The sequence below is a fragment of the Heptranchias perlo genome, chromosome 1 (genome assembly GCF_035084215.1).
Source record: "Heptranchias perlo isolate sHepPer1 chromosome 1, sHepPer1.hap1, whole genome shotgun sequence".
In the NCBI taxonomy this organism is placed as follows: domain Eukaryota; kingdom Metazoa; phylum Chordata; class Chondrichthyes; order Hexanchiformes; family Hexanchidae; genus Heptranchias; species Heptranchias perlo.
The window spans coordinates 118147512-118171243 of NC_090325.1; the positions used below are offsets into that span (position 1 = coordinate 118147512).

A 23732-nucleotide genomic window follows, 5' to 3' on the forward strand; every position below is an offset into this window, starting at 1 on the left:
TTGCGGGTAACGGTTGGGAGGGGGGTGCAACGGGTGAGACGTGGGAGCGCTATGTGCGGAATCCTCACTTCTATGACCCCTTTTGCCATCATCCCTCTCCAGGGCCACGGCCACATCACTCCTACCACTCTGCTGGACGACAGCTTGGAGGACATCTGTGATGCCTTTTAAGGCCACTGCTAAAGTATCTGTCTGCCTGTTTAAGGCGGCAGAATATTAGTCATCCTGAGTCCGCACGGCAGGTGGCTGAGCCTGAATGGACTCATTTGTGCGTCGTGCTTGAAGCTCAATGGAGGTTGCCATTCTCTCCATCGCAGACATTCCCGCACTTAACCGCGCCACCAATCCACCAATGCTGGAGATGGACTCCTCCATGCTCTCCGCTATTGTGAAGAGTGTGCGTGGCACGTCTCCCAGTATGTCGCAAAGGTACATCTGTAACTTGATCATTCTCCTTCTCAAGGATAACCCCTGTCCAGCTGAGCAAAGCTTGGAGAGGAGTGCGCCGACCGACGCAGACTCTCTAAAGCTGCCCCTGCCACTAGTGTCTGTTCGTGCTTACTTGTGTGCGAAGGATCACCAGATGACAACTCAACTAACTCTCTAATAGGACCCACCGAGGTGTGAATATCTGCGCTGGTACATGACTCACTATGATGTGACGGTGCACCCTCAGAGGCCTGAAGCTTCTCTGAGGAATCACCCGCATCCAGGTCATGTGATCCTTCAGCAATCCCTGAAGGCCCTGGAAGAGAACATATAGCAATATTAAGAATCATCGCAGAAGTGATGTTGCGACGAGCATCCTGAGGTGTGCAACAGGTCAATCATTAATAACATCAATTCATGTTGCGTGAGGGATGTTACTCTCACCAGATGTTTGCGGGGTGCCAGTCTTGGCATCTCCAACAGCCAGGCATTCCTGCGCCCGGCTGAGCTCCAAGGCCTGCTACTCCACCTCGGTCAGGGCCACTGTTTGTTGTGGTCCTTCCCCCAGTCTGACTCCTCTCCCTTGCATTTTACACTCTCTTCTCCTACAAGTGGAGAAAGTACAGACATGTGAGTGAGTGAAGGTGACGGGGTCACCCGATGGATGCATTGCTCTGGGTCAGGCTGACAATGAAACAGATGCATCAGAGGGTGAGCATCAGACAGATTCACCACATTGCATCAGGATTGGGGTGAGTGGGAAAAGTGGGTGCACAAATGGGTAGATGAGGAATTGCACAGGAAGTGAACTTGACACTGAGCCTTAAATGGGTGTGAGAAGTGATGTGATGGAGTAGGTTCACAGGGCAGAGTGAGAGGGGGGTGATGTGCATCACAGAATGCAGATGAATCAGTAACTTTACTCACATTTCCTGACCTGGTTAGGTCATTGAAGCGCTTCCTGCAATGCATCCAAGCCCTTGAGACTGTGCTCCTGCTGTTCACCTCCTCTGCCACCTCAAGCCAAGCCTTCTTGGTGACAGGAGGAAGCGCCCTGCCTCTATCTGCCAGGTACAATGTTTGCCTCCTGCTCCTCACACCGGCCAGTAACAACTCCAGCGAAGAGTCACTGAACCGGGTTGATGGCCTCATCCTCTGCTGCTCCATGTTTGTGGATTTCTCCATTCTCCCTCAAAACCCGTGTTTGCAATGTCTCTTTAAATAATCCAAGTCCCGGCACGTCATTCGGGTGCGCAGTATGCCCGCTGTGCAGCTTGGAAACGCGAAACCCAGAAGTCACATTAAGGGCCTTCAATTCAGTCGCAATCGCTCGAGAAAACGCACAAAAATTTTTTCACCGTTTCCCACCCATCTATTGACCGCCCCACCCTGCTGAGATCCTACCGATATGTTAAAATCTACCACATCAACTCTGTTGAGGAGGGTTCTACCAACATAGTTCAGTACCTCCAGCGGCTATTATTCATGTGTGAGGCTTGGCAATGAATATCAGCAGGTTATTTGACCATAGGGGGCATGAACCTTTTTTGTCCACACAAAAGCACTTCCAGCATGCATCACTGGAACATGAGAGATGAAATGTAGCAACCCCACTACTACCCTGGCCAAAATCAGCCAACTCAGCACCATTGATGGATCGAACCTGATGTTCTTGACCTGCATAGCTTAGCTACTCATTAAATAAATTCAATGAGCCATCAGGAAGCCTTCTAACAGATGCCCACAGATGTCATGGAGAGCCACAATATAACAGAACTCAGAGAAGAAGAATTAAACCTCTTTATAATGTTATTACAAATTCAGGTATACCATAAATACCTTTTTGGGTTCAGCAGCATTAGGCGTGCCCACAGTCTGAGTGTCTTACACTTATGTGAGTTGACTCATATCTACTTGCACGATAGCATAACCTGGTTTGGGGGGTGGGAGTTAAAATATAACCTGTTGTGACCTGAACCAAATACTCGCATCTTTCGCATGCATACTTCTTCAATCTCTCTGAAGGTATGATGTGGAGATGCCGGTGATGGACTGGGGTTGACAATTGTAAACAATTTTACAACACCAAGTTATAGTCCAACAAATTTATTTTAAATTAAATTCCACAAGCTTTCGGAGGCTTCCTCCTTCGTCGGGCGGATGGTGGAAATGATATTTTCGAATCCTTCGCATTTGAAAAACATAGAACAATGCCTGGTGATTACTGCCCGTTGCCAAGGCAATCAATCACAGTGAGCAGACAGAAAGGTGTCATCTAAAAGGCCACTGAATATACAACCCCCCAAAAAAAAGAGAGAGAGAGAAGGAAGACAGTCAATGACCCGTTATATTAAAAACAGATAACATTTGTTCGCTGGTGGGGTTACGTGTAGTGTGACATGAACCCAAGATCCCGGTTGAGGCCGTCCTCATGGGTGCGGAACTTGGCTATTAATTTCTGCTCGACGATTTTGCGTTGTCGTGTGTCTCGAAGGCCGCCTTGGAGTATGCTTACCCGAAGGTCGGTGGCTGAATGTCCATGACTGCTGAAGTGTTCCCCGACAGGGAGAGAACCCTCCTGTTTGGCGATTGTTGCGCGGTGTCCGTTCATCCGTTGTCGCAGCGTCTGCATGGTCTCGCCAATGTACCATGCTCTGGGGCATCCTTTCCTGCAACGTATGAGGTAGACAACGTTGGCCGAGTCACAGGAGTATGAACCGTGCACCTGGTGGGTGGTGTCCTCTCGTGTGATGGTGGTATCTGTGTCGATGATCTGGCATGTCTTGCAGAGGTTACCGTGGCAGGGTTGTGTGGTGTCGTGGACGCTGTTCTCCTGAAGGCTGGGTAATTTGCTGCGAACGATGGTTTGTTTGTTTGAGGTTGGGTGGCTGTTTAAAGGCTGTTTAAAGGCGAGTAGTCTCCACTACTCGCCTTTAAACAGCCACCCAACCTCAAACAAACCATCGTTCGCAGCAAATTACCCAGCTTTCAGGAGAACAGCGTCCACGACACCACACAACCCTGCCACGGTAACCTCTGCAAGACATGCCAGATCATCGACACAGATACCACCATCACACGAGAGGACACCACCCACCAGGTGCACGGTTCATACTCCTGTGACTCGGCCAACGTTGTCTACCTCATACGTTGCAGGAAAGGATGTCCCAGAGCATGGTACATTGGTGAGACCATGCAGACGCTGCGACAACGGATGAACGGACACCGCGCAACAATCGCCAAACAGGAGGGTTCTCTCCCTGTCGGGGAACACTTCAGCAGTCATGGACATTCAGCCACCGACCTTCGGGTAAGCATACTCCAAGGCGGCCTTCGAGACACACGACAACGCAAAATCGTCGAGCAGAAATTAATAGCCAAGTTCCGCACCCATGAGGACGGCCTCAACCGGGATCTTGGGTTCATGTCACACTACACGTAACCCCACCAGCGAACAAATGTTATCTGTTTTTAATATAACGGGTCATTGACTGTCTTCCTTCTCTCTCTCTCTCTCTCTCTCTTTTTTTTGGGGGGTTGTATATTCAGTGGCCTTTTAGATGACACCTTTCTGTCTGCTCACTGTGATTGCCTTGGCAACGGGCAGTAATCACCAGGCATTGTTCTATGTTTTTCAAATGCGAAGGATTCGAAAATATCATTTCCACCATCCGCCCGACGAAGGGGGAAGCCTCCGAAAGCTTGTGGAATTTAATTTAAAATAAATTTGTTGGACTATAACTTGGTATTGTAAAATTGTTTACAAATCTCTGAAGGTAGACTGAGCAAACACTTGGTGACACAAGGCCAGATGCGAATAAGTAGGTTGTTTTATTTCACAGTATATGAACATACTGAGTATCCGTTGTAATCAAAACTCACTTAGTCCACTCAGCTTCACGTCACTTCTTATATATTTAAGAAACAAACAAACAAAGAACTCGCCACAGTCTTCCTACTGGTGGACTGTCTTACCTGTATTTTCAGGATTATCTGTTATGATACCGATCCCTTACATTTTGGCTTTCAGCCAAGGAATTAACCTCCTCTTCCTGCAGTCTCCTGTTTTTTTTTCGCCCTGTCAACCCAACTCCAGTCAGCTTTTAGTAAACAACCCCCACCTCCCCCCAAACCAAAAGTGAAATCCACTAGCCTAACTTGGCAATGACTCTGCTGAGTTTGAATGAATAGAGTTATTGCAGCAGCAATAAATGTGAATGATCACTAGAATGTTAAACTATATTCCACTGTCCATAGCACATTGGCTCAGACACCCTGTCTGAATTCTAATCTACATATCCAAGCACTGCTGTCCTATGAAGTGAACCCTGAGAGCTAAATTTAGCTCAATAGTAACATTTAAAAAAAAATTACACCAAGGTTCCCCAGTGGCGGCATAGTCATAAATCTCAAATTGTAACAGTCAATCCATCGCACAATAAATTTTGAATCACACTGAAGTGTGACACATCAATGTTATCAAAATAGATGTTCCACAGAAACAAAGAAATTATAAAAATGAAAGCAAAAGTTTAATCTCGTATTACCTCACCTGCAAAAAAATCTCAAAGTGGTCTCATAGTATTTGCATTCGACCTCAAACCTCAATTTTAAAATTACTATTTCAAAGAAACATAGATGTTTGAATTTATTTTTAAACAGTTATCAGGGATTTACCCCCCAGTAAAACAGCACTTTTAAGTTGAACATATAGACTCGTATAAGGTCTTTAGTCTAATTTACAATTAAGAATGTTCATAAAATGTCAGGTTAAATTGCAACATTGACTAACCATTTTCCACAGGTTGACTTACCTTAATTAATGGAGTTCTTCCAAAGAAGAAACCAAATAGGTATGCCATTATATCATTGCAAATTACAATTGAGATTGGAACAATAAACCTGAAATGTTTAAAAAAAAAGGGTTCATTCACTGAATGCAAAGCAGCTCGAAATCTTCACATTTTTTGCTCTTACTCATTTTCTACCATAAACAACGAGGTTGCACAATTTAGTTTGAATCTGTGATTGTGGGAAAACAATGTCCATGTGCCAGATTTCCACGTTTACATAGCTTAAACCATGTTTCCGAAACTGATCAATTATAATATGAGAGACTGATCAAAAATTGGTAAAAAATAGTGCCATCCTGACATAGGACAGGGTGAATTCAGAGTACTATCTTGAAAGGGGGTGGGGGAAAAAGGAGTGAAAAACAGAAACTAGTGTGTACTTACTTTAGGAAAACAAAAAAATTCAAGGAGAATGATCACAATTCACTTACCAGATCATGCCTTCAAATAAATTTTGGATCACCAGATGAGACTGAGTGACAATGATTAGTAGTGTTACATGTGTCCAGCCAAACTGTAAATACAATCAAACCAAAATTATATTGTTTTGTAAAATGTACCTTTGTGATTAAAATATAATCTAGCACATTTCACAACATTAGCTCCTACTAGATTGGTTAAGCAGATCCATGTGCAAGACAACAAAACCCTGGTCAAAATTATGTTACTATAGGCAAGTTTTAGTTCATAGTTCATGAAGCTATTTATCTCCATTTAAGTACTCTTGCATTTACTTTGTCGCTTTTGATTCTATAAGCCCTGTGATATGCCTTCTCATTCTCCACATACATATTTGATTTGGACAAAAGCATCAGGGAATATCACCTAAATTGTTGATAATACTAAATTAAGGGGGCATGGGAAACGGAAGAGTGCAGAAGACTGCCGGAGGATATAGATAGGTTAAGGGGAGTGAGCAGATATGTGATAAATGCAGTTAGATAATAGATAAATGGAAAATAATACATTTTAGGAAAAAGAACAGAGAATGGAAACAGACCCGAAACTTCCTCCAGCTAAAACTTGGGAAGACCGAAGGCAGTATCTTTGACCACCCCCACCCCCACCACAAACTCTACTACCCACAGATTCTATCCCCCTCCTCGGCCATTGACTCGGGCTGAATCAATATGTTTGCAATCTCAACATTCTGTTTCATCCTGGGCTGAGTTCCCAACCCCATATCCTCTCCATCACAAAGACCCTCAACTTCAATCTCTAACGTTGCCCAGATCACCCTTACTTCACTGATGAAACCCTCATAACATGCCTTTGTCACCTCCAGACACAATGGGCCAGATATTACCATGGCGGCAGGTTCGCAGCGGGGGTTAGACTGGGCGTGTGGGTAACGCGCCCGGTGAAATCAGTCTGCTCCGCACGCAATCGCAGGCTGATTAGATTCTCTTTCCTGTTCCTCCAGGTTCCCCGCTGCTAAGCTGCGCGGCGGGCGGACTGCACATGCGCAGTAAGGTCTGTCAGCTGGAGGAGCTCTATTTAAAGGGGCAGTCCTCCACTGACAGATGCTGCAACAAATAGAAAAAATTACAGCATGGAGCAGCCCAGGCGGAAGGCTGCTCCCAGGTTTAATGATGCCTCACTCCAGCTCTTATTGGATGGGGTGAGGAGGAGGGGGGAGGACAAAGATCTTCCCCCGGCGGGCGGGAGGAAGCGGCCTGCCTCTGCCACCAAAAAGGCCTGGCTCGAGGTGGCAGAGGAGGTCACCTGCACCACCAGCATATCGCCCACCTGCATACAGTGCAGGAGGCGCTGCAATGACCTAAGTAGGTCAGCCAAAAAGTGAGTACACTTACTCATTCCCCTACACGCCGTCTGCCACATCACCGCCCCCACCCCACATCTCCTTCTGCACAGCCAACACTACTCTGTCACTTCAGCCCTCACACCCACTCAAACCTCATCCTCATCTTACCTGCACTTACTCACCTCGCCAGTACTCATCCCGCCACTACCACTCAACCCAATCCTCATACAATCTCATGGCTCTATCTCATACTCACCCTCTCATGCATCTCTTTCACAGTCAGCCTCACTCAACCTGCCACTACCTGTGCTGCAGCCACAGGGCATGCATCACATATGTGCAGTAGGAAGCGTAAGGCAAACGTGTCATGAGCACGAAGGGGATGCACAAGGGTGTTTGAGGGTTTGTCATGGTTTTTACTTATATTTAATTTCTGATCAACTCACATTACATGTTATATTGGCACCACTACTGCCACGTCTTTGCGAATCTTGTCTGGTTTGTGCAATAATGCTCTTTCCTGAGGATCACAATGAAGACCCACAACTGATGCCACCCATTGTGTCACTGCAGAGTGGGTGTAGGTGTATTTGCAGGGCTCTTTTGTGCAGACGACTGAGACACGTCGGCGATGTCCCCGGTGGCACCCTGGAAGGATGTGGAGGAGAAGTTGTTGAGGGCAGTGGTGACTTTGATAGCAACAGGTAAGAAGATGGTGCTCGGGCCAGCCGGGAGCAACTCGGCATGAAGGAGGCTGCAGATGTCCACGACTACATGTCGAGTGACTCTGAGCCTCTGTGTGCACTGTTGCTCAGAGGTCCAGGAAGCTGAGCCTCGGTCTGTGGACCCTGTGGCGAGGGTAGTGCCCTCTGCGACGCAGCTCTCTCTGCGGTTGCCCTTCCTCCTGCTGTGCAGGTGGATGTGTCACAGCACTGTGTTTTGGAGCTCCACGTCTCAGAGGTGGACGGCATGGCCAGTGAGGCTGATGATGCTGTTTGCCCTCCAAGGTGGTCATGACTGCAGCTACGGCGGCCCCCATCCGGAAGATGTACATCTGAGGGGGTCCGCAAGGTAGGTACATGTGTCTGAACACCGGGGTAAGTGTGCAAGTTGGTGCATTTTATTGTTAAGAGGAGGGTGGTGGAGGCCAAACTTTGTCCAAAGTGACAGAGTGGCCTCCTGCAATGAGTGAGGGTCGCCCCCACCTGTCAAATGGACCTCTGCAGCTGCCACAGGCTGACGGCAACACGTCCATTTGAACTGGGAGTGTTTCCCCCAGTACAGGAAACAGTCCCAGTCAGTTGCAAAATCCCATCCCTGCTAAAATAACAGGTCAATCAGGTCTGAAAACAACCTGAAGTACCTGTTCAATTACTTTAAGTGGCACACCGCCGGTTTTAATTGCCGGCGGGAGTCCCACATGTGGGGGCTGCGCGCGCATGTGAGCGCGTCAGTGGGAAACCCGGAAATGGGCGGGTTGGAGCCGGGCTCCTGACCCGCCCCAGGAATCCCCGATTTTCGCAGCCCCCCCGCCACCAACGCACCCGATCGCGGGTGCGAAAATCGAGCCCAATTACTCCAATATGCTCTGCGCCAGTCTTCCATTCCCCACCCTCCATGAACTCCAGCTCATCCAAAACTCTGTAGCTCATCTCCCAGCCTATATCCACACTAACCCACCACAACATCTTTACCGACCTACACTGGCACCTAGTCCTCCAATATTTCAAATTTCAAATTCCTGTCCTCCAGTTTAAATCCTTCCTTGATCTCACTCTTTTCTATCTTTCTCCAGCCCTACAAACCCCTCCCAAAAAAACTCTCCATTCATCTGACTCCAGCCTCTTATGCAACCTCTTCTTTCATCATACCATGGATGGCTGTGTCTTCAGCCGCCTAGATCCCATTCTCTGGAATTACCTCTCTAATCCCCAATCACAATCTCCTCCTCTTTAGCTTGCCCTCCGTTTTCCTCACACTCCCATGAAGCATCTAAGGATATTTTTCTATAGTAAAGGCACCAAAGAAATACAAGTTGTTGTTGCTTTTCCATCCTGTACATTCCTATGTTCCTAAGGCGATGATTCAGCACTACGTGCCTCTGCCGGCTCTCCAAAAGCGGTTATCTACTTAGTCCCATTCCCCAGCCTTTCCCATATACTTTCAACTTTTATATTTTAATATTCACTTCAAATTAATGTGAACATTGATTTAAACTTTATTTGTAACCCATAAGGCTTCTTAGTAAAGGCTAATAGACTACTGGGATGTATTACTAGGATGATCCAATATAAAACAAACATAATATTTGTGCACATGACCTTTGATAGACCTCATCTAGAATACTGTGTCCAGTTTTAGTCCCCCCACATAGTGGGAGATATAGAAGACCTGGAAAAAGTTCAAAGGAAGGTCACTATATGAACATCTAGTTTGAAAGCCCTTAATTATCACAATAATCTTAAGAGAGCTGGGTTTTTTGACTCTAGAAAAGCAAAGACTGGCGAGACTTGATTGAGGCATTTAAAATACTTAAGAGATTAGACTGTGGATAGACTACTTGAAGTCAGGAAGAACCAGGGAACATGAGTAAAAGATATGTACGCACAGAACTAGGATAGATGTCAGGAGATTTTTTCTTGTCACAGAGGGTCATTAACCTCTGGAACAAGTTGCCAGCCTGTGCAGTGAGTGCGGATTTGCTGCAAATGTTCAAAAGGGAGCTGGATAAGTTTCTGACTGACACTGATATCATTGGTACTTGCGTTGTGAGGTGATATGCCTATTGGTCACTGTAGTCTCCTGAACTCATTTTGATCGCCTTTGGGGGTCAGAAAGGAATTTCCCAGGTATCTTTTTCCCTGAAAAGCCTAGAGTTTTTTTCCACTTCTGCCAGACAATTACATGGCTGCTGGTGGTTGAGAGCATTGGGGAACATGTTGCTTAACTGCAACATGATTGTATGGCACAGGCTCAATGGACCAGCTAGTCTTTCCTTGTTCATAATTTTCATATGATTGTGGGCTGTGTAGTTGTTTACAAAGACAAATGTTTGGGCATGCCTGCACTAAACAATAACATTTTCAGCAAAGGAACAGGAGGTATCTAGGGGTGCAGATTGTCAGTTTTTTTTTAAAACAGCTTTGCATGTGTAAAAAGCGGGGCACTGAATACAAATCTAGGAGTGCTAATGACTCTGCACTAGACATTAGTGCATGTAGGAAACTATGAAGATATGAGGTGCAAGTTGGCTGTGGTTAATTGGGGAACTACATTAAAAGGTATGACGGTAGACAGGCAATGGCTAGCATTTAAAGAAATAATACATAATTTGCAACAAATATATATTCCTTTAATGCACAAAAACCCAACAGGAAAAGTGGTCCAACCATGGCTAACAAGTGAAATTAAAGATAGTATTAAATCAAAGAGACATATAAAGTTGCCAGAAAAAGCAGTAAGCCTGAGGATTGGGAGAATTCAACAAAGGAGGACCAAGAAATTTATAAAGAAAGGGAAAATAGAATATGAGAATAAACTAGCGAGAAACATAAAAACAGACTATAAAAGAGACTGGAGAGACTGGAGAAGCTGGGGTTGTTCTCTTAGAGCAGAGAAGGTTAAGGGGAGATTTAGATTGATTCCTGGGATGAGAGGGTTGTCCTGTGAGGAGAGATTGAGTAGAATGGGCCTATACTCTCTGGAGTTTCGAAGAATGAGAGGTGATCTCATTGAAACGTATCCGATTCTGAGGGGGCTTGACAGGGTGGATGCTGAGAGGCTGTTTCCCCCTGGCTGGAGAGTCTAGAACTAGGGGGCATAGTCTCAGGATAAGGGGTCGGCCATTCAAGACTGAGATGAGGAGGAATTTCTTCACTCAGAGGGTTGTGAATCTTTGGAATTCTCTACCCCAGAGTGCTGTGGACGCTCAGTCATTGAGTATATTCAAGACTGAGATCGATAGATTTTTGGACTCTAGGGGAATCGAGGGATATGGGGATTGGGCGGGAAAGTGGAGTTGAGGTCGAAGATCAGCCATGATCCAATTGAATGGCGGAGCAGGCTCAAGGGGCCGAATGGCCTACTCCTGCTCCTATTTCTTATGTTCTTAAAAGCTTCTATAGGTATGTAAAAAGGAAAAGACTGGCGAAGGCAAATGTAGGTCCCTTACAGACAGAGTCAGGAGAATTTATAATGGGGAATAAGGAAATAGCAGAGAAATTAAACAAATATTTCTTGTCTGTCTTCACGGAAGAAGACACAAAAAACCTCCCAGAAATACTAGAGAACCAAGGGTCTGGCGAGAATGAGGAACTGAAAGAAATTAGTATTAGTAAAAAAAATAGTACTAGAGAAATTAATGGGACTGAAAGTCGATAAATCCCAAGGAGCTGATGATCTACATCTCAGGGTTTTGAAAGAGGTAGACAAAGAGACAGTGGATGCATTGGTTGTCATCTTCCAAAATTCTATAGATTCTGGAATGGTTCCTGCAGATTGGAGGGTAGCAAATGTAACCCCACTATTTAAGAAAGGAGGGAGAGAGAAAACAGGGAACTACAGCCTGATATCAGTAGTAGGGAAAATGCTAGAGTCTATTATAAAGGATGTGATAACAGGACACTTCGAAAATAATAATAGGATTTGGCAGAGTCAACATGGATGAAATGGAACTCATGTTTGACAAACCTATAGGAGTTCTTTAAGGATGTAACTCGTAGAATAGATAAGGGGGAAATCAGTGGATGTGGTGTATTTGGATTTTCAGAAGGCTTTCGATAAGGTCCTGCACAGGAGGTTGGTGAACAAAGTTAGAGCACATGGAATTGGGGGTAATATACTGGCATGGATTGAGAATTGGTTAACAGACAGAAAACAGAGAGTAGGAATAAACAGGTCCCCTCTCAGGCTGGCAGACTGTGACTAGTGGGGCACTGCAGGGATCGGTGCTTGGGCTCCAGCTATTCAAAATCTATATCAAATGATTTGGATGAGCGGACCAAATGTAATATTTCCACGTTTGCTGATGACACAAAACTAGTTGGGAATGTGAGTTGTGAGGAGGATGCAAAGAAACTTCAAGGGGCTAGAAACAGGCTAAATGAGTGGGCAAGAACATGGCAGATGGAATATAATGTGGAAAAATGTGAAGTTATCCACTTTGAAACAGAAATGCAGAGTATTTTTTAAATGGTGAGAGATTGGGAAATGTTGATGTTCAAAAGGGACCTGGGTGTCCTTGTACATGAGTCACTGAAAGCTATCATGCAGGTGCAGCAAGCAATTAGGAAGGCAAATGGTATGTTGGCCTTTATTACAAGAGGATTTGAGTACAGGAGTAAAGATGTCTTACTGCAATTATATAGGGCCTTGGTGAGACCACACCTGGAGTATTGTGTACAATTTTGGTCTCCTTATCTAAGAAAGGATATACTTGCCATAGAGGGAGTGCAACGAAAGTTCACCAGACTGATTCCTGGGATGGCGGGATTGTCATATGAGGACAGATTGAGTAGACTAGGCCTGTATTCTCTAGAGTTTAGAAGAATGAGAGGTGATCTCATTGAAACGTACAAACTTCTTACAGGGCTCGACAAGGTAGATGCAGGGAGGATGTTTCCCCTGGCTGGGGAGTCTAGAACCAGGGGTCACAGTCTCAGAATAAGGGGTAGGCCATTTTGGACTGAGATGAGGAGAAATTTCTTCATTCAGAGGGTGGTGAATCTTTGGAATTCTCTACCCCAGAGGGCTGTGGAGCCTCAGTCATTGAGTATGTTCAAAACAGAGATCGATAGATTTCTAGATATTAAAAGGCATCAAGGGATATTGGGGATAGTGCAGGAAAATAGCATTGAGGTAGAAGATCAGCCATGATCTTGTTGAATGGCGGTGCAGGCTCAAGGAGCCGGATGGCCTAATCCTGCTCCTTTTCTTATGTTCTTATTGGTCAGGCAAGAGTTGAAAAGAAGAATATTGGAGCCAGGAAAAAGATGCAACATAGGTTCAGTATTGGTGAGAGAAGGGTTGAGCAAATACAGTTCTAACAAGAGACTTGAAAAACTAGGGCTGATTTCAGTGAAGCACAGAGGGCAAAGGTGAATCCAATAGAAGTGTCCAAAATTATGGAATGGTAAATGAATGAATGATTATCTCTACATGATCAATGGATCAGTAACAAGGGGTATAAATTTGGGATTAGTATTAGAAACATACAAGCTAAAATACATTTTCCCGCCTTACAGAAAAGGTTATTAAAATATGAAATACATTACCACAAGTGGCTACTAAAGCCAAGTCAATCACAACATTAAAGAAAATTTTAAAAATATAAAGAAACATATTAAAAGGGTTGGGGAAAAAGTAGGAAATGGAATTAAGAGTAGATAGCACTGTTGGTGTAATAGCCTCTTTCTGTGCTGACATTTCCAATTTTATTTTCTAACCTATTTGCTTACAATTTTTTTTTCCCTCGAAGATACAGCCACTGCACATACTGCAGTTAATTAATACAACATTTAAAAAATATACAAATGGGCTTTGATTAATATAAAAATGAAGAAAACATAAAAACTAAAATATGGAAACTACACATTTCTCAAACATTATTTAACTAACAAACAATCTGAAACATACGTTGTCAATAATGGTACAACCACTCCTGTTGAATGAACTTACATGCAAGTTTGTCTATTTTGACTTACAGGATAAAAGCACTCCAGCATGATAAGTCACTTACATTTACTGTCAGGCTAAACCAACCTACCAGCCAAAGAGGTCAGAGTCATGCTGGCAGATTAGCTTCAATGTATGTCACAACATGATAGGAACATCGGAATTGCTAGATGCAAAAAGACCACGGTCCACCTAGTTCGCCTTCTACCATCCTGGTAGTCGCATGATACAACAATAATGGAATTGTTGACTAATCATGGCAATCAATGATTAATTAGCCTACAACAGTCCCAGACATGAGGCGAGGAAACCCATGGTGGTGAAAAGCTGGGGGAGCCATAGCTCCAAAGCCACCTGTTCCTCCCAAGCATGCTACCTTACCCTATGTCATGTCTCAAATTACTCATACACTGTATCCCAAAATATTATTTTCTGAAAGAAATCTATCTAATTTGCATTTGAATGAATTAATACCATGCTGCTTCCACCGTCTCCCTAGCCAGTTCCATATATTTACCACTCGCTCACTGAAATAATATTTCCATAGATTTGTTTTGAATTTACCCCCCTTCAAGTGCAGGTCGTGTCCTCTGGTTTTACTGTGATGGTCAAGGTTAAACAGTTTGTCATGGTCTACATTATCTAGTCCCTTTAGATCCTAAAAACAGCAATCAGATCAACTCTCAACCTTTGCTTTGAGAACAGTGCGAACATGCCCAATTTACATGATCACTCCTCATAATACCATCCCTCAATCATTCTGGTTTCTCTCTTCTGTATCCTTTCAATAGCTGCAATATCCAATGTACAGCGACCAGAACCGTACATGGTATTCGAAGTGTGCTCGCACCAATGATTTCTAAAGTGGCAAGATTACCTCACTATTTAGGCTCAATAATAACCTTTTAATACATCCCAACATCTGATTTGCTTTACTCACTGCCACCAAGTACTGTTGCAATAGCTTCAATTTATTGTGTACATTGGGTTTCACTGCAGCCAACGCAGTAATATTCTAGCATCTGACAGCCACCTTTAATGACACCTGGCTGAAATAGTGCATCTAAAGTAAAGTGTGATTCAGTACTCCATATTATGATTTTTGCATTGAGCTGAGATTGTTATTTGTCTGGATTATTTTCAGAAACATAAAATGGATACCAAAAAAACCATTCACACATGGTATTGATTATAAATGCTGGATTTTCTCTTGCATATGATAATGGTAAACAACAGTGAACATTCTTTAACAGTGGTTTCCCAATAACCAGTAATTGCCAATATTCAAGCTGCAACTTTATTTAGAACAGCAAGTACTGAGATTGTATTCAAATGTATAATTGGGCAGGGGGGGGGGGGGTGGGGGTGGGGGGGTGCGGAGGGGCCTGTGCATGAAAAACAAATTTTGAAATGTGTCATTGAACTGGTAGTATTGCTGGGGGTGGCGGGGATGGTAGTAGTTAAAAATACCAGCTATTCAAAAAAAAATTGCACAAATCTTTGTAAACCTTATATTTAAAAACATTACAAATAGAACTGGATTGTTTTCCTAGGTTTTGATAATTCAACTGATGAGCAGCGGTGAGACAGCTACAATTGGTCAGCATCCTTGAGTTTAGGGCTGGAACAAATGAATTTGTCGAGATGCTCAATCTTGATCCTATCCAATGGACGTGTATGTATGTAGGCAGAGGATGGTCAACTAGGTTGTAATGAGTGAACAGGCTGCAAGCATATCCTGTCCAAGCTTACAAATTGAGAACTGCTGACTGGATGACATACCTGGCAGACTGTTGGTACAACTAAATTGTACCACAGTGTCAATCATTACCTTCCAAAGATTAAAGTAAGAGAAAAAAAATCGGAGGAACAAAAATGCATGATCGAGTGTCAGATGAGGATAATAATGGCCTCTGCTGTGATGCCCCACGGTCAAATAATATGCCAACAATTATCATCAACTGCGCACATGAAAAAAGCCACTTCAGTTTGGTAGCAGAGAGCTGCTGCCACAGTGAAACAAAGCTCCAGCATGAGTTACCACCTTGAGAAGGAATTAGAGAAGAAAAACAAAATGTTCTCAAAACAGCTTATGAAGCATCAAAGCAAAATATTTATAATATTCAAATACAGATGATGCATGCCCAATCCACATATTGATCTCCCAGTGTGTAAAAATCCAAATCTAGCACATTCAAACGTATTTGGTTTGTGATTTTCGGCATATGAAATCAGTCCCTGCAGGGCCAAATTTAAAGAACACATGTATTTTATGCAAAATATACTATTTTTAATTGGTGTTGTCTGTTTTAGCTAGCAGTGCTGAATGATTCAATGCGTTATCATTATCGATCTTGCCAAACTTGTAATATCTTTTCACTTTTCAACACAAACTGGACAGAGGACCTGACAATTTACTGATACATACAAGGCCAAGAAATATCTTTATCAACTGTAAATTCGGTCAAAACTGGCTAGACAGGTTCTCCGTGTTAGAACAGGCAACACAATGGAAATCAAGATCAAGTATGCATTTGGTGATTTTTAATGATCTAGTTGCTAGGATGCCATATTCAAACCAACCTCTTATCAGCACAATACAAGACTGCTATACGAGAAGGATTGAACTCCTCCCACCACCACCAAATCAAACGACTTTTGTCTCTGATTTCTGAAAAGTTATTGTCATAATATAGGGAACTCATTTTTAAAATTATTTTGCTATTTTCTGTGCTCATCAAAATTAAGGATGTCAGTACTGTGAAATGAAACACTTTTCAAATCTGACCACACAGTGTCAAAATGAAATGTTCCCATGGGGAAGGTAGAGAATCACCACCTTTTGCCAAGTTGACATCTTTTCCCAAAGGTAGGGGAGTCTATAACGAGGGGGCATAGATTTAAGGTGAGAGGGGAGAGATACAAAAGGGTCCAGAGGGGCAATTTTTTCACTCAAAGGGTGGTGAGTGTCTGGAACGAGCTGCCAGAGGCAGTAGTAGAGGCGGGTACAATTTTGTCTTTTAAAAAGCATTTGGACAGTTACATGGGTAAGATGGGTATAGAGGGATATGGCCAAGTGCAGGCAATTGGGACTAGCTTAGTGGTATAAACTGGGCGACATGGACATGTTGGGCCGAAGGGCCTGTTTCCATGTTGTAACTTCTATGATTCTATGACAACTGAGCAGGGACAGGATATAAGTGGGTCAGGAAGTGGGGCCATGTTTTGAATTCTCATGTTTTCTTTGTTGTTGTGAAATTTAATTGAGACCTTAATAAATTAATGTTTCCATGTTATAAAAACAAATATCTTTTTACGAACATACGTACATACGAATTAAGAGCAGGAGTAGGCCATTCAGTCGCTCGAGCCTGCTCTGCCATTTGATAAGATCATGGCTGATCTGATTGTGACCTCAACCCTACTTTCCCATCTACCGACTATAACCTTTGACTCCCTTGTTAATCAGAAATCTATCTAACTCAGTCTTAAAAATATTCAGTGACCCTGCCTCCACCTCTCTCTGGGGAAGGGAGTTCCACAGACTCACGACCCTCATAGAAAAAAATTCTCCTCATCTCCATCTTAAATGGGAGTCCCCTTATTTTTAAACTGTGGCCCCTAGTTCTAGTCTCTCTCACAAGGGGAAACATCCTCTCAGCATCTATTTAAAAACAGATTTTTGGTATCTGATTTAAATTTTTAAAAATTCCAATTAACCTGGTCTAAAACGGGGCAGATAGCAACCACTGCGTATATAACACAACCAAATTGTCTCGGTCTTCTTCAACAATATGCCATAGCTTCAACCTCATAAGCATCCTGACAGCACTGTACTAATGTGAACTTTTCCACTTCCCACAGGATCCATTGTTATGGCTTCGGAATAAGACTGCTAACTTAGAACTAACGTGCCAAATAGTCAGTAATTTTGTGCTGTAAGCCTGCATATGCCAGGAACTGGGATCAAATTGTTCAAACTTATTTCACTTAGGATTCTTACTGTTGGCATAAAGAGACTTTTCTGAGCCAGTCTTTAACCAAGGTCCCAGACCTTTTCTGTGCCACTAGTCCCCAGTTAAATTATCTAAACCTGGTGGGTCATTTACTGCAGAAAACATTTTTAAAACTTGTAGCAATAGGGAAAGTTTCCCCACTTATGTTAATAACTACAAAGGAAATATTGGATACACACCATGTAAAACTGCAGTCGGTAATGTTTCTTCACTAAACTCAGTACAAACATGCAGAAGCCTGAAAAGTGACAGCAGGAAGTATATTAGCCTTCTCAATATGCAACAAAAATACATACATGAGTTATGGTGAAAGCCATCCAATGCACTTCCTCATGCAACCTTCTCACGAACATGCAAATTCCATAACTTCACTACTAGTTATTATTGGTCACCTGTAAGCTAATACCTAACTATAATAAAAAAAAGGCAGCTCGCTGCCTGAAAAGTTTTCATAATAAAAGTTAACTTAATAATTTAGTAATTAAAATTTTAGTAACACTGTTTACTTTGTAGAACATATAGCAGTACAATATATACTGATCCCCTTAAAATATCTAGGAAGGAGAAAGCGATTTCTGTTATTCATTTATGATCATAGTAACGATAGAAAGCACTCTTTCTATCTCTCTCCTCCCTCCTCCTGGAAATTCTATTATTTCTTAATTATTTGCAGCAATTACATCACAAATTGTTAATCCAGCAATGTGAGCACAATGGAACCAAAACTGAATTTTATAAACCCCCATTTAAGCACCAATATTCTGTGGAATAGAATTTTAGCACAGGAGTTCATGCCTGTAATTCTCCACACAATATCAGTTGTGCCTTCATGTGAAGATGCTCATCAGGGGCTTGGTGCTTTCTCTACAGGGTAGGAGGAAGGGAAGAGGAAAAGAAACAAACTGTAAAGTGAGAAGGAGTCATCCAGGTCTGCTTTCACAAACCAACTTCAAAGCAGCACTGGAAGCTGCTCACCCATCAGCCCAGCTATGCATGGCTCCAGTTTCAGAGCAGTACTGGCAGATGCACAGGTGCAGCTTATTCGTCTACCCTTCTATTGTCCACAATACAAGCCGACCAAAGAAAGTGGAAGTGGAGAAAACATCGTTGAACAAATGTTAAATTAACAGATTACACTGAAAGATTCTGGAGTGCACTTTTGAGCCCTGAATCAAATACTGGAGTTGAGAAAGGTTATACACCCATAAAGTTTCAGTCTCAGAATTTAGGACAATCACATGCTGCCTTCAAATTAAATTGCAGCTCTGCAATCACTGTCAGATGTTCATTTTTATACACTGTTTTCATAAGAGGTGTTTAAGTATTTTGAATAGTCCCATTTTAAAATAAAACCTCATTAAAAATCTCAATGTAAAAAATCTAATGGAATTGCCAAAATGATAAACACAGACAACAGAAAAGTTCATTCCAAATAAACTGGGATGGGTTGGTATTCTGAAAGGATAAGATCATATAGGCTGAAGGTTCCTTTTCATCCTTCTGAACCTATACTGTTTGCAAACGATACTCTATCGCATTTATTCCAAGCAATCTCCAATATCTGCCCTCAGGAAAATGTATATGCTGTATAAATTACTTTAGGAGATTGTGCTCTAGAGTTTTAAATGCTTTCTGTATTACATAGGGAGCCAACTAATTATATCAGAGTTTTATAGAGAGGGCTAACATAAAGTGCAATTCAAAATTTTGACACCTCAGTGTTGAAATTCACAACAAACCTTCAAATCACAATGCATGTGTACATTAGCTCCAATACAAATGAAAGGTCTGGCTCAGATTTTTTTTAAACCCTATTTAACAGATTACTAAATTTCAGATTACTAATATACAATATTGAACATTTAAATGCATTAACTTGACATGTGAATGTGTGCATTCACACACATTAGGAGCTTGGAGGTTAGATGAACTTCAGTTTCTGTTGATGAAGATTGAACAAATGGTTAAATTGGTCCAGAAATAAGTAAACATAAAGCCTGAAATATTAGTTCATAGAAAGTGCCGATTATGCACTCCTAATTCCAGATCAGATTTGCTGATGACAACTACTTTCTTTAGCAAGAACTTTTTGTTCCTGCATATTGTTATGAGCAATAAACTTGTTTCAGGGTCACATCTTCAAACCATATATATACTTTGCAAAAGCCTGGCAAAACAGCTAAGCTACCAGGAATTGGAGAGGTGCCCGGTCCCAAAATACATTAGATTTAAAGAAAATTTTGGATAATGAAAGACAGTTTCAAAATCAAAGAAATTGCTACAGGTTGTCCCCTTTACTAATCTGCCATCTGTTTTCAATAACCAGTCTTCACCTTCCAAGATCTTTAAAATGGTCAGATAGAAAGTAATGATGCAAGACTTTTACCGCTCATCTGGACCATCTTTCATTTGTCACAAAATAGTAATGTAAAAATTAAAGAACACCGTAATTAAAATATTATGAGCATGTGGGAATATGTTATTCTTCCAACACAGCATGAGGTTCAACATTCCTAGAGAAAGGGGTTAAGAGAATTTTTTTTTAAATACAGTTGCTGCAGCATGGAATACTTTGCAACAGGGCATGGTTGAGATATTTGCATCTTTTAAGGGATAAGTGCATAAATATTTGAAGGAGGGGAAGATACGGGGGGGGGGCGTGTGGGGGGAGAAGAGACACTAATGCAGTGGGATTAGTTCTGCAATGCTGTAGCAAAGATCCAGCACAGACACAATAGGCCAAAGTAGCTTCTTTCTGTGTCGTAAACTTCTATAGTTTTATAAGTAATTATTTTCAAAAGACCAAGAACTCTGACCAATTTTCTCTTCCCTAACCCAGGGATCTCCTATTGCCTTTGCTGCAAAGATCAGCTAACTGGGCATCAAAGCTTGTAAATTCCAGGTCTGTAAGGCAGAGCTACTCCAAGGATACACTCTGGATTGGAGGGTAAAGGAGCAAAGTCCATGACAGAATGATCTTTAAAAAAATAAGCTTGAAGGTCTCAGAGTTTTGATAAAGGCTACACACTCAAAACATCTTATCCTTTCTTTTCTCTTTACATATGCTGATTGACCTGCCATGAATTCCAGCATGCTCTGATTTATTGCAGACCACTTTTGACATAGTCCAATATTAATATAAATCAAAATAAAATACTCGTAAAATTGCTAAACAATGTCTGTATACTTATCCACTCTTTGCTTGCAGTACACACTGCTGCGAGTGGGAACAGATAAAAGCAAACATGTTGGATTATTCAAAAATAAATGAACTGTTACAACTGTAGAAAGTGTTTCACATAAGTCTTGCTTCACGAGAAAGAAATTCAGATTTATTGCTTACAGTAAAAAGATGTGAAATAGTTCAAAGACCTACACTTTATGAATATATACTAAACTTTTACTCACCTGCTAGGTACATAGCAAAAGAGATGAAGCGGTGATAACGGACCAGGAATTGAAGTGGCACTTCCCTTCGCACCAGAGCACCAAAGTAATCAGCAACTGTTTCTCCATAAAAGAAATAATTTACACACAGAAGAATGTACCTACCAGAAAGAATTTAAATTAAGCAATAAATTTACAATAATGCTTTTATCTAAAAATCAAAATGATGTTTGGTTATATTAAGTTAGGCAATATTTTCAACTTGAATTTTCTATAATTTCATGCATTAATACAAGTATAAAAATTAAACTACATGTATTGTATGGCTCCCATCAGATAAATGTAAGGAGTCGTACAACACCAGATTTATAGTCCAACAGCTTTATTTGAAATCACAAGCTTTCGGAGCTTTCCTCCTTCGTCAGGTTTGTTAAAGGCAAATCGTGTTTAACTAACCCGATAGAGTTTTTTGATGAGGTAACTGGAAGGGTAGATGAGGGCAATGCAGGTGATGTGGTCTATATAGGCTTTCAAAAGGAGTTTGATAAAGTGCCGCATGATAGGCTTATCATCAAGATTGCAGCCCATGAAATAAAGGGGGCAGTAGCAACACTGATACAGAATTGGCTAAGGAACAGGAAAGAGAGTAGTGGGGAACGGTTGTTTTTCGGACTAGAGGGAGATGTACAGTGGTGTTCCCCGGGGTCAGTGCTGGGACCACTGCTTTTCTTGATATATATTAACGAGTTGGACTTGGGTGTACAGGGCACAATTTCAAAATTTGCAGATGACACAAAACTTGGAAGGGTAGTAAAACAGTGAAGAGGATAGTGATGGACTTCAAGAGAATATAGACAGGCTGGTGACATGGGCGGATACGTGGCAAATGAAATTTAACCATGAAAAATGCAAAGTGATACATTTTGGTAGGAAGAATGAGGAGAGGCAATATAAACTAGAGGGCACAAATCTAAAACAGGTACAGGAAAAGAGCGATCTGGGGGCTTACGTGCACAAATTTTATCTGATGCCAGCAATTTGTCAATCAGCTAGGATCCTGTAAATGATTTGACTGAATTAGCCAACAAGCTTTGGAAAAGTGTTTGTAAAACAGTATATATCTCCCGGCTGTCCACAAGCCCCATGCATCCGGAATGACATTTCCTCATTTTCCCTAAGCTGTTGAAAAAAGTTAGACTGAAGATAGCAGAGGTTCTGATTAAAATTGTTCAAGCTTGAGATATGCAAATTATGCTATGGAACTGGACAGTAGCCAAATCCGCAAGTGGGGTACTATTAAAGGATTCCACTGAGGTCTGTTGAATCTTGTATGTTCAATCTCAGGAACAGAACCTGATCATTTTACATGTCAGTCGAGATCACTGACCACAGCCCACAGGGAAGTGAGCACAAAGAATGCTACAAAAGCTGCTGATTGTAGTCAAAGAGCTGAAACAAGCATTCTACACTAGAGCTAGGATCCCTGGAGCAAGTAGGTTGAGGCTTTGAGAAAACTACATGTTGAAAGTCTCTAAATTTGGAACGGCAAACTACCCAGAGGCAGTTCAGGTCATCCTCCTCCTCCTCCTCCTTCTCCTCTCTCTAAGGAATCTTTTTCCCAGTTACCTGCACACTGTTAGGGAGGTTTCCAGGAGAGTTCCAGCCAGTTCTTCTGCTGCGCAGAACCTAGCTCCCACTGAATCAAAGTATGAATAGATTTATTAAAAGAATCAAAATCTTCATCCAAAACACACTGCCATTCTGCACCAGAAATTCGATTCCCCTTCATATCGGAAGCCAACTACATCTGGATTCCTCAGAGATAAAGAATCATAGAATGATTACAGCACAGAAGGGGGCCATTTGGCCCATCAAACCTGTGCCGGTTCTTTGTAAGAGCAATCCAGTTAGTCCCATTCCTCCACTCTTACCCCGTAGCCCTGCATATTTTTTTCCTTCAAGTATTTATCCAATTCCTTTTTGAAAGCCACGATTGAATCTGCTTCCACCACCCTTTCAGGCAGCGTAATCCAGATAATAACTACTCACTGCGTAAAGAAGTTTTTCCTCATGTCGCCTTTGATTCTTTTACCAATCTCCTTAAATCTGTGTCCTCTGGTTCGCGACCCTTCCGTCAATGGGAACAGTTTCTCTTTATTTACTTTATCCAAACCCTTCATGATTTTGAATACTTCTTTCAAATCTCCCCTCAACCTTCTCTGCTCTAAGGAGAACAACCTCAGCCTCTCCAGTCTATCCACATAACTGAAGTCCCTCATCCCAGGAGCCATTCTAGTAAACCTTTTCTGTACCCTCTATAAAGGCCTTCACATCCTTCCTAAAGTGCGGTGGTTAGAATTGAACACAATACTCCAGTTGTGGCAGAACCAGTGTTTTATAAAGGTTCAACATAACTTCCTTGCTTTTGTACTCTATGCCTATATTTAGAAAGCCCAGGATCGCGTATGCTTTTTTAACTGCTTTCTCAACCTGTCCTGCCACCTTCAAAGATTTGGGCACATATACCCCCAGGTCTCTCTCTGTTCCTGCACCCCCTTTAGAATTGTACCATTTAGTTTATGTTGCCTCTCCTCATTCTTCCTGCCAAAA

At 42.3% G+C, this 23732-nt stretch overlaps 1 protein-coding gene across 1 annotated transcript in view; it reads right to left on the reverse strand.

Annotated features, from left to right (window-relative positions):
* Positions 1 to 23732, reverse strand: part of cds1 (CDP-diacylglycerol synthase (phosphatidate cytidylyltransferase) 1) — a 90775-nt gene that overhangs the window by 21800 nt on the left and 45243 nt on the right. Inside the window, exons 5-8 of the mRNA XM_067990536.1 lie at positions 21144 to 21283; positions 17915 to 17973; positions 5714 to 5796; positions 5244 to 5331 (exon numbers count right to left, since the gene is read on the reverse strand). Of these exons, the coding sequence (XP_067846637.1) occupies positions 5244 to 5331; positions 5714 to 5796; positions 17915 to 17973; positions 21144 to 21283 (370 nt within the window). The remainder of the gene's footprint in view (positions 1 to 5243; positions 5332 to 5713; positions 5797 to 17914; positions 17974 to 21143; positions 21284 to 23732) is intronic.